The 11,986-nt window shown below is 38.9% G+C and overlaps 1 protein-coding gene and 1 long non-coding RNA gene across 2 annotated transcripts; one reads left to right on the top strand and one right to left on the bottom strand.

Annotated features, from left to right (window-relative positions):
• Positions 1-7,759: 7,759 nt before the first annotated feature.
• Positions 7,760-9,078, top strand: LOC117623182. The gene is made up of 3 exons (XR_004585090.1): positions 7,760-7,873; positions 8,005-8,111; positions 8,272-9,078. It is a non-coding gene; the product is annotated as an uncharacterized LOC117623182 (long non-coding RNA).
• Positions 9,079-9,405: 327 nt separating this feature from the next.
• On the bottom strand, positions 9,406-11,772 carry LOC117623181 (zinc finger protein CONSTANS-LIKE 2). The gene is made up of 2 exons (XM_034354064.1): positions 10,880-11,772; positions 9,406-9,995 (listed from the first exon to the last, which is right to left on the bottom strand). The coding sequence occupies exons 1-2, from the start codon at positions 11,678-11,680 to the stop codon at positions 9,636-9,638; spliced, it is 1,161 nt and encodes a 386-aa protein (XP_034209955.1). The 5' UTR covers positions 11,681-11,772; the 3' UTR covers positions 9,406-9,635.
• Positions 11,773-11,986: the final 214 nt, after the last annotated feature.

Genomic DNA, 11,986 nt, shown 5'->3' with positions numbered 1-11,986 from the left:
ATTGGAAAATTTGAATCTGGCAACTTTTGGTTTATCCTATTCTGGCAGTTGGGTGGAAATATTTGAGATTGTTTACAGGTGGAATTTTGGGACTGGTCAAAATACAGGGGAGACTCTGCCGAATTTTCGGCAGAAGTCTAAGGAAATTTTAAAGAGAAATTGAAGTAAGAGGGCAAAAAGGTCATTTGTGCCCGACATTCGCCAGGTGCCGAACACGCACAGGACTTGGCTCGAATTTCAAAGTGGAAATTAGGTCGGGTCCTGTCAATCCAGGCGGAGGATCCATATAAACTTCTTCTTCTAAATCACCATGTAAAAAAGTACTTTTGACATCAAATTGGTGTAATGGCCAATCCAAGTTTGCAGCAAGTGATATCAGGATTCGTGCAGTATTGATTTTTGCTACTGGAGCCGTCCTCTGATAATCCACTCCATATCTCTGAGTATACCCTTTTACCACCAATCGAGCTTTGTACCGTTCAATCTATCCATCTGCCTTCAACTTAATTGGTATAAATCCATCTATAACCCACAGTTCGTTTGCCACTTCGGAGAGGAACAAGTTTCCATGTGGAATTCTTTTGAAGAGCTTGCATCTCATCATTCATCGCTTGTTTCCAGTTTGGATCCATCAAAGCCTCTTCTACGACTGCTTGGTGTAGACAAAGAATCTAGTTGTTTGATCAACATGGCATGTGGTGCGGACAATCTATGAGTGGAAACATGGTTGCTAATCGGGTACTTCACTTTAGCTTTGGGATCTGCTTCATATTGAATCTTTGGGATACCACGATTCTTACGAACAGGTAATTGGTATGGTTGTAGATGTATCTCATTAGATGGATCGTCTGAAAACAAATCAGTTAAATATAAATCTTCAACATCAATGTTCTGGGATATTACCTGGGTTGCAGGTTCAGAAGACACCTCAGAAGATAATTGGTTAAATGGTACAGAAACTTCATAAACGGGCATCAATACATCATTCTTCTCCCCCTGACCGGGTGACTGAGTTGTGGGTGAGGAGACCAACCGTGACCGGTCATCAAGACTGTCGTGCATAGTTTCTGGAGTGGTATCTGACGAGTTGGTTAGTGCATCCTGAACTGTCGGATGACATAACGACTCCAAAGTAACGAAACCTTCCAGGTCGAACCGATCATCAACAGTATCTGGACTCGCCAGTGCCTGAACTCCCCCCAAAAAATACATTTCTTCTTCTCCAAAAACCACATCCATAGTGATGTAGAGCTTCTGAGTAGGGGATGATAGCAGCGATACCCTTTTTGATGTTGGGCATAGCCAATAAACACGCACTTGAGTGCTCGAGGCTCCAACTTGTTGCGCTGATGTGTATAAAGATGAACGAAAGTTACACATCCAAAAACTCGTGGCTCCAAATTGGGAGTGAAATGAAGGGCACAAAACTGACGAAGGGCTTGTAATGGTGTTTGGAAGTTCAAGACACTAGAGGGAACCCGATTAATAAGATACGCAGCAGAACACACTGCTTCTCCCTAAAAAGAACGAGGCATTTGAGCATCAAACAATGAAGCTCGAACCACTTCTAACAAATGACGATTTTTGCGCTCTGCTACCCCATTTTGCTGAGGAGTATATGGACATGTTCGTTGATGTTCAATTCCATGAGCTTCTAAAAACTGACAAAGATCATGATTCACAAATTCACCCCCATTATCAGAACGAAGGATCTTCATTTTTGCATGAAACTAAGTGTCTACCATCTTGTAAAACTGTTGAAATGTGGTACACACCTCCCCCTTGGTTTTTAAGAGAGAAATCCAAGTCATACGTGTGCAATCATCAATAAAGGTAACAAACCAACGAGCACCAGAAGAAGTAGAAATTGGAGCAGGACCCCAAACATCAGAATGAACAATTGCAAAAGGCACCGTACTTTTATTCATACTCAAAGGAAGGAAACTCGATGGCTTTTTGCCAGTTCACAAACATCACACTTAAAATTAAAATCTGAAAGTTTACTAAACCATGAAGGAAACAACTTTTTAAGATATCCAAAGGAGGCATGACCCAACCGTCTATGCCACAACCAAATAAAATTCTGATTTTTCTCAATCGAATCTCCACTAGTCTTGAAGGCTTGAGAAATCCGAGTCTCACCACTTGTTGCCAAATCCAGAAAATACAGCTTGCCCTTTCTAGTACCATAACCAATTATCTTCCTTGTGAGGATGTCCTGAAAAATACAACAATTTGGCCAAAACGTTACAGTACAAAAAAGAGCATGAGTAATTTGCGCAACAGATAGCAAATTAAAATCCAATGACGGCACAACAAGTATTGAATCCAGTTGTAACGAATCTGTAAGGGATAAAGAACCCTCTCCAACAATAGGAGAGGAACTACCATTTGCATTGGATATTACCGACTGTGAAGATGGAGACAAAGATGTGATTTTATTCAAATCACATGTCATATGATCAGAGGCGCTTGAATCAATAATCCAGACATTACTGGTAGGTGAGGTGGAAGAAATATTCAATGCATAACCAGTTGTACCTGATGTAGCCATGGACGCAGATGCAGAAGTATGTTCATTTGATTTGTTGCCACTTACAGGGGGGTCTCTGGAATAGCAGAGGCTTGGAGTGCCTTATGACCATTTCTTTTATTCTTAGAATGATCCCACCAAGATGGAAAGCCAACTAATTCATAACAATGTTCACGGGTGTGCTTTGAACCACCACAATGAGTGCACTTGAAAACTGGTTTGTCCTTCACACCCTGAGTGGATGAACTCCCATGAGATGAAGGTTGTCCTTTGGAACATTGAGCCACTATGACAGTAGCATCAAGAGAGGCAGCAGCACCAGTAAAATTGGCGCGTTGTTGTGCATCAACATAAGCAAAACTTTGGTCGAGATCCAATTTAGGTTCCTTGCGGAGGATTTCAATGTGGACTTGATCAAATTCAGGATCCAATCCAGAAAGAAAAATATGAACTCGAAGACGGTCGAGTTTTTTTTTTTTTTTTTGTATGTATCAGTGTCAGCAGCGCACACCATAGATGGGGGGTCGCGATGATCCAGTTCCTGAAAAAGACTCTGAAGCATGCTATAATATTTGGAAACAGGTTGGCCATTCTGTTTGAGGGTGAATGCCTTCCTGTTCAATTCGTAAACTTGAGATTCGTCAGATCCATCATAGAAAACTTTCTTGACAGCAGCCCAAATCTCCTTGGCAGTGCGAAGACGAATAAAGCGGCCCATCAACTCAAGGGACATAGAATCAATTAACCAACCTTTGACTCGTAGATTTTCAGTGGTCCACGCATCAAAAGTAGGAGCAGATTCGGTTGGCACAAAAATAGAGCCAGTAAGATAGCCCAACTTTCCACGTGTAGCAATTCGAATTTCCATGAGTTGAGACCAAAGAGCATAATTGGTCTCATTGAGAATAACTCCAGTAGGCAACGCAAAATTATCATTCTGGATGGTGACAATCTGTGGAACCGACGAAGTTGGAGGTTGTGCAACGGAGGTCGAAGAACTATCTGGGAGAACAAGGGAAGCCTCGGGTGTTGTCATCGCAGCGGAAATTGATGGTGTGGAAGTATGAACTCAATATAGGTTTGAATTCAATTAGAGGGTTTGGGATAAACAAGAAACCACCAGATCAGTGGCTCTGATACCAAGTAGAAATATATGTTTAGGTAAAACTGATACTTTCTATTCATCTTCATAATAAGCTATTTCTATGTTTACATAGGGTTTTACAGGTTTAAGAAGGAAATAAAATAAACTAGGAAACAAAGTCCTAATTGTACAAGAATTAGTCAACTACACTAATTAGGAAATCACGCACACCCCAACAGAGAGCGTAGAGCTTTCTCACTTCAATCTCGAACTCCCAACGCGAAGCTATCTCTCCTCTCCTCTGATATCTCGTCGACCTCTCTCTGCTCTCTGTCTCAGTCACTCACTATGCTCCTCTCTACTGCTCTCACCGCCACCCCTCTCTATGAACCTTCTCTGTGTTTTGAGTGGAAAGATTAAGAATTGAAATTATTAATTAAATGAGGATAATATGGTAAATTCACACTTTTTCATATCAAAAAAATTAAAATTAAAAGAAAATTCAGATAATGGATCCTACACAACCACTCATTATCTTTTTTAATTCTAAAATAAATTTAAATTTAAAAAAACAAAAAAAAAACCTCATGTAAGCGCGGAAGCACTTGCGGAGAGGCTAGTATATATAATATATTTTCTCATTCTTTCTCTCTACCTGTTCTACTTTTCTTCTTCTCTCTCTTCAATCTGCGATTTCTTTTCTTCATTCTCTCCCTATCATCTCTCTCCCTATTCTCTTTCTCTGTTGATTTCTCCCCCTCTCTCCCTTTCTCTTAGTCAATCGATGGATACCACTTTTTTTGAAGACTCCGACAGGAGTTGCAGTTCTACCGAATCATAGTTAACCGCAACTTTGCGAAAGACAGCGGTTTGAAATTATGCAATACCGCATTGTCTCAAGCGCTTTGAGGTTTGTCGGAAAAATTGTAGTTTTCGAACCACATCCACCTCTACTCATTATATAAGAAGTTATACTCAAAATCAGAAAAAGGGAATGAGCAAGCTTGGCAAAAACTTTAAGGCTAAGTACTTATGTAATTTAACCATTTGAACAACATCATCACCAGTAACTATTATATCATCAACATAAATTATCAACAAAGTAATATTACCATCTTTATGTTTGATAAATAGGGTATGATCTGAGTTACTTTGATGATATCCATACTTCTTCATTGCTTCAGTGAACCATCCAAACCATGCTTGCAGAGATTGCTTCAATCCATAAAGGGTCTTTCGAAGCCTACACACATTCCCACTATTATTAGACAACCCATAACTAGATGGCATGTCCATGTACACTTCTTCTTCTAGATCTCCATGCAGAAAGGCATTCTTCACATAGAATTGCTTGAGAGGACAATCTAAATTAGCTATTAAAGACAATAAAACTCGCACCGTATTTATTTTTTCCATCGATGCAAATGTATCCTGATAATCAACTTCATACATCTTCTTATACCCTTTGGCCACAAGTCTTGCTTTATATCTGTCTATTGTGTCAACAACTTTGTGCTTGATTGTGGGCACCCATCGACATCCAACAGGTTTCTTTCCTTCAGGTTGTAGAACTATCTCCCATGTTCTATTCTTCTGTAAGGTCTCCATCTCCACATTCATTGCTTCCACCCATTTTGGATTGCATGTCTTCTTCCAATCGATTAGGAATTTTAATTCCTTTCATTTGATTAACAAATGCTTTAGCTTGAGAAGACAATCTGTGTAGGGAGACGTAATCAGCAATGACATATTTCACCTTATCTTCTGGTGAGAATATGTCTAGTGGTATTCCCATATTTGCTTGTGCACGTAATTTTTTCACAATTTCAACAATATTTTGAGAAGCATTGGGATCTGAAGGACTTACTTCAGGGATGTTCAGTTGAGCATGAGCAAGTATGTTCAAGGGAGAGGGGTAGCTAATGTCTAGTTTGGTTGGGCTGTTCGGCTCAGCTCGGCTAGATTGGTAGGGAGCTGCTTGGCTCGGCTCGGGTTTAAGCGCACTATTTTGGGCTTCTTTCCCCCGTATTTCTATCTCAAACCAATTATCTGCTTCTTTTACTGTATTCTCCCCCCCTTCCCGCGCGCGGGTAAAACATGATTAAGCACGTCTAATAGAAAAAAACATATGGGATGGTAACATACTAAACTCGCACACTACACGGATGCTAGGACTCGAACTCCGATAATTTTGTTTAAGTGGTAGCTGCAACTAGTCAATATATCGTGATAATATATGAACTTTCAAAAATGAAATAATTCACTTCAACTCACGCACATAGGGGTTTGAACCCCTTCCCCTTCCAAGTTCTGGAGCCATTTAACCACCATGCTAGTCATCACTTTGTGATTATTATCTATGGAATCTCGTATTTATAACTCTTGCGAGCAGTTTCTCAAAATAGAAATTAACATAATTACTTATTGTTTATATTGTTGATTAATTACTTAATATAATTTGTTTCTTTCCTATTTAATCCATTTAATGTTATTGATTATTTTATTATTCATTATAATACTTACATTACTAAATTTCCCTTCAAATTGTTGCTTAATTACTTAAATCTTTATAATCATTTTCTTTTTTTTCTAATTTAATAGGATAAATTTATTTATGTTCTTACTTAATTTTCAATCTTCCCTATTATTTTTTAAGAATGGTAAAGTGCCTAATTTTCATGACAACTCAAGTTGGTTTACATCTTTAATTATTTTTTAATTTTTGATAAATAATAAATATAAGAACGTGTACCATGTCCAGTGAATAACGTGAAATAATATTACTCATGTGTCTTACCATGAAATTTATAAAGTGTAAAATATTGTAGTAAAAATAATAAATAAATTACTATAGGGTGCTTAATTTTCTTTCATTAATTACTCCAAATTTTCTAAGTCACAGAGTTTGTCAGCTTGCAATATAATCAACTTAAATCACTCAAACTCACTATGCAATACATTTCCTTCCAATTTTTTGTGTCAAACTAATGGGTGATTGACTAAATAAACTTCTAAAGTTTCATTAAAAATTTCCATGTAGTTTTTATCTCATTTTTATCGATATCGATATTTTACTCAATATTTCCATATTTTTAAACCATTAATATTTCCGAAATCTTCGATATTTAAGATCTTACTTACCAGTAAATTATAGAGTGAAAAGCCTTGGTAAAAAGAAAAGATGAGTAGCCACATTTGCTTTTGTATCCAATTGGGACTTGTTAATGTTGTTTAGGTGGTGGGCCTTACTATTGGCCCATATAGAAGGCCCATTTCAATTGTCTATACTCCTCACAGGTGGTCTTTTTATTATATCTTTGTTTGCACTCTGTTTTATTTAGCTTAGCCTGTCTTCTAAAGTCAAACCCTCTTTCTATGATGAGTATACATGACTCATGCTGATGTAGAAAAATGGGTCACAGTGGTAAGTCAGCAGATACAACGCCAAGCAGCTTTACCCAAGGAGGAGTTGTGTGGTTGTGCTTTTCTTTTCTCTTCTCATCAACAAAAGACAAAAAAGAAAAAGAAAAGAAAAAAAAAAAAAAGGGTGAAAAGGCATGGCCAAGTGGCAATACTTGGTAAAGCAAGAGGGTGTGTGAGCTTCTGGCTGGGGTATCCACATCCAGCACCAGCTTTTGCAACTTGGCATTATTAGGCATATTCGTTCTTTCTCTAAATTTGGTACCCTTTATACACTGCCTTTTGTACTGAAAAGTGAAAAGTGAAGTCAACTTTTCTCACACAAGATACAATTGATGTGCACTTTTGCTTCTCTCTTCAACCTTTTTGACTTTTTTCCTTCCTCATCAAATTTCCACCTCAAATCTAGATTGCAGAATGTTAATGCAAACCTTGAATGTTTTAGCATATTCAGGATGGGTTATTTTTTATTTTGTCAACTGTGCACTAAGATATATTCTGGTTTCCTGCAATCTTAAGGAAAGTAGAAACCATAATGAAACTAACAGTAGGGATTAAATGAAATCTTAAGGAAGTAGAAACCAAACAAATATAAGGCGCCTTATAACCATTTTCTACAATCTGCTGGAAGACATCATCATCAAAACCAGATTTTTCAACATTGTGTTTATAACAATGACTTCCACCAAAAGCTCAGCATCTTACAGCAATAGATAATGGCCTACTTGAGAGACTGTACAATGATACATATATATATTTATGTTTCTTTCTTTCTTTCTTTCTCTGAGGATGAACTTTGTTCTCCCATGTGCTTGATGTGCACATCCTTTTAAAAGGTGAGCAAAAGTGCAGCATGTCTTTGTTGATGAAGATCCTACTCATGGAGAATTACTCTTCAGTTTTTTTCTACGCACTCTTATAATTGACTTGGTTTGTCTTTTTGCATGGTCCTGCAACTTAAAAAAAGTTGGAGCATAACACATGGCTAATGGCTGGCAATTTTGAAAAAAAGTAGAAACCATTGAATAAGATGATCAATTTCCAGCTTTTGCTGGATGTTCAGTGGAATCAAAGGTGTTCTCTTTTTGATATTGAGATCAAATATTCCTCATATATTACATCTCATGCTTGCATGCCTTCTGTGAAGCACTTATGGACCAGATTCTATGTCAGTCCACACCATACCACCGCCGGAGCTTCTAAGATCTCACTCTTGCTTTCCTTCCTTTTGCAGGCCCTTCTTGCACATAAAGTAATCTTAGCCCTTGGTGAAAAAAGTTGCATCAACATGTATTTCGGAATTTGTTTACCTTCCAGGAGTTTGTGGAGGTGGTGATGAAGTTAGAATCTGTCTAAAAGGAGTGAAAGGAAATTGCAGATGCTCAATATATTACATCTAAGGAATTGATATCTTGGGGCCCAAGAATAGTATGAACACAGTATTCTTTTTTTCTTGAGGTTTATTGGAAAACAGTCGGAGCAACCAAAGCGCATCCAGCTTTAAATCTTCAATAGCCTCCATATGTTCATTCCACTTTCAGCAGCTGAACTTTGGTTTCACATATACTTGCGCATATAAAGTGTTCCAATATTAATGGAAAATCCTTCCATCGAAAACCAAATGTTCATAAGTGTAGAAAATTTATAATTTTGAGACTACTGAGGTAGGTTGATGGAAACAAAGTCTTGTCCATATTGATGAGGAGCAGCACTTACTGATGAAATATGAGCTTTGCTTTCTCAGACAAAGTAAGCATTTTAACTTGTAGATGGCACAGTTACTATTCCACTAGCAAAGAAAGCAGACTGGATCTCCATCATATTCCCAATAAGGAACATACCTGGATTATGCTAGCGATGGAATAACAACTTAATTCGTAAAAATGGCTAGTTCATTCTGCCACTAGAATGTCCTATGTTTTTGCAGAGGAATGTCATTTTGTGGATTTTAAAATGGAATTCACTCCCTCTATCTGTACCTCATTTATATCTGCTTCCGAATTTCGTATGGATGGAAAATATATGTGCTTCTTGGATACCATGTCTTTATTTTGTAGCAAAGTTCCAATTAACAGATCAATCATCGAGGTATGCAGCAGTGAGCATTTTGGCAGTATAAGTTGGCTGCAGTATAATGCCTCCAGAAAAGTTCTTGGCGCTACGGAAATGTGATATTCCATGTGAAAAGAGCAAGGGCCCAAACAAAAGCAGGAATGCTCCTTGTGCTTTAACAAAACAAACCAGTCCCTCTCCAGAAAGACATGTACTAAATCACTTGAAACTTCTAAGCAGAAAAGATTCACTATACATTTTTACACATGCCATCTCCTGCCTGGTCTTTGCTAACTTTAAAATAGGAAACACCTTCTACTCCAAACAGTGAAGTTGTAGTTTATGAGAAAGTCAAATATTATAAGTTAAAAGGATGCAAATTCATTTACAGCATAGCAATGGCAAGAAGAGCCATACATGTCATTACCTTAAACCAATTATATATAAGTGGGAAAGATACAGTAAGTACCAGTAGCAGATATTTAATAATAACTAAAAACCAGTACAATTGTTATCTGAAGAGGGTCCTCTTTTCTTCTGCTGTAATTAGAATGATGGAACAATGCCATATCCATTTTCTGCCATCAGTGTTGTGGAGAACATCTGGTCCACTTCAACTTCCATTTCTGTTCTCTTTGCAAACCGGCCCTTGATCCGGGGTCTGGTCTCTGCATAGGCCTTCCTTGAGGCATACCTAATTGTTTTCTCAAACTTCCTTGTCTTCTTCTTCTCTCTGTATCTTAGGACCCTGGCCTCCCTGTCTAATGGACTTAGTTGGGATGGCATCTGAATGGGAGGTCCACTGAAAAGGTCAATTGTCCCTTTAGGAGTTCTTGGGTGTGAGATTGAGATATCACTCATTGTTGAGTCTGGCACAACACCAACATCCATGGATGAAACAGAGACCTGTGTGACATGATCAAAGAAAATGGACCTCAACATATGTGGAAATGAAATCTATTTCATGAACCAGAACCATAAGTTATCATTTTCATCATTTAGATTGATACAGGAATTTTTCGAACAAAGATTTATGTATGCGAGATTGTTCATTATATTTGGATTTTGAGCTACTTGAGTTGATCACAGCCAAATGACCATAAATCCTTAAGCCACATAAACAATAGAAATGAAGAATTAAAATCATCTGATCTCAAATTCCCTTGTATTTACTCAAGAAGAGTAAACTTCAGAAGTCAAATTTCTCAACAAAATATGACCTTATGGTGTAACACTTTTGACTTGTAAAAAGGGGAAGGAAAACAAAGGGAATGAAACACTGATGTTGTTGGGTTCTTTTCTTTATGAAGAAAAGCAAAGAAAAGGGGACAAAAAAGCTCAAAAAAGTGCAGATAAAAATATATTTATCTGAAGATACTCCAAGAATATTTGTACTTGTAGATAGAATTACATGGGAATCTATCTAGCTCAGAAGTTGTTGCAGCACTGAAAGGAAACTTACCTTTAAAGCTGTTAAACAGAGACAACCACTAAAAAAAAGTGTGATAGTGGAGATTAGAAATGAGACTTTGATGAGATTTGGAACCCAAATCATGCTTCCCAAGATAAAAAGAAAGCAATACTGTAGCAGCACAAGAACTTGATTCACTGGATAATAACCCGCCAGGATTTTCAACAGCTAGAACTAAATTATTGTATTAAAAGCTAGTAAATTAGTACCGGTAGTAATTTTTACTAGGAGGGTTTTGATTTGAACAAAATATTGAGCTAGCATTAAGCAAAGAAACAGAACCATTTGTATGGACGGTAGAGTGGAGAGAGAAGCTTACAGTGTTACTAAGAGAACCATTGTAACTGTAGGCAGCCTTTGAAGACTCATACTCCAAACCCAACTGATGAAAGCTTTGCTTCTGCATCTGAACTGGCACAACACTATCACCTCCATAGTTCTTGTGTGGCACAGGCACACCATAATGTTGCTGCTGCTGCTCTTGCTGCTGGTTATTCTGATGATGATCAGTGAACTGGTTCTGATCACCACATGATGAGTTGTACTCCACAAGATCCAAATACTCATCAACCTCCACTCCAAAGAAGAACCCATTACTCTGATTATTGTTATTGTTACAGTTGTTGTTATTGTTTTTCATAGGATTGAGCAACAACCATGATGCTGCCTCATCCTCATCTTCCTCATCAACGGTTTCATCTCCTTCCTGGCTCAAGAACCCATCTTCTGTCTCCGCTGCAGCGTCCCCCACCACTATCTCGCCCGGGTCAGTTGCCTGTGGTCCGTACAGGCAACCGGAGATGGGCAGAATTGGGACACGTTGGTGGCGCCTCGCCAACGGATTGGCAGAGTGGATGTCTGCGTCACAGGCAGTGCAGAGCGAGGCCGCATCAGCTTTGCATAAGAAAGCCGCCGGGGCCTGCTCACACGCCTCGCAGACCCACACGCGCTCGTGGCGCGACGCCACGCGGTTTGCAGCATGGATAGTGGCGTCGCAGCCAGAGCACAGGTACGCAGAGTCTGCACGGCAATACACTGTGCAAGCTGCGGACCGGCACGTGTCGCAAACACGTGCCCATTTGTTGGTGGCAGCAGCGCCATTGCTCTCTTCCTTCAACATCTCTCTCTGTTTCTCAGACTCTTTTAAGTTTTTGAGTAATAATTGAGTTGAGGAGTGTGGAAGGAGAGGTTTGTTGGGGGGGGGTCTAACTGTAGGCAGAGAGCCAAATGCCCAGTGGGGCGGGAAAGAATCCAGGAAGCGACGCGTGGCCAACAACAAGTGGCGGAGAAAAGTTGTTACGTTATCTTGTGGTTGGCTATGAATTGTGGGGTGTGGGGCCCTCCTGCTGAGTCAGAGGTTCCTATGGGGCCCAAGGGCATGCTGATAGGCCTTAGGCCCATCTGGACCCACCATGAGTAGCTAAGA

This window comes from Prunus dulcis, chromosome 3 (assembly GCF_902201215.1).
Source record: "Prunus dulcis chromosome 3, ALMONDv2, whole genome shotgun sequence".
In the NCBI taxonomy this organism is placed as follows: Eukaryota; Viridiplantae; Streptophyta; class Magnoliopsida; order Rosales; family Rosaceae; genus Prunus; species Prunus dulcis.
Note: the sequence above shows the minus strand (reverse complement) of the source record. Positions and strands in the feature narration are given on the sequence as shown.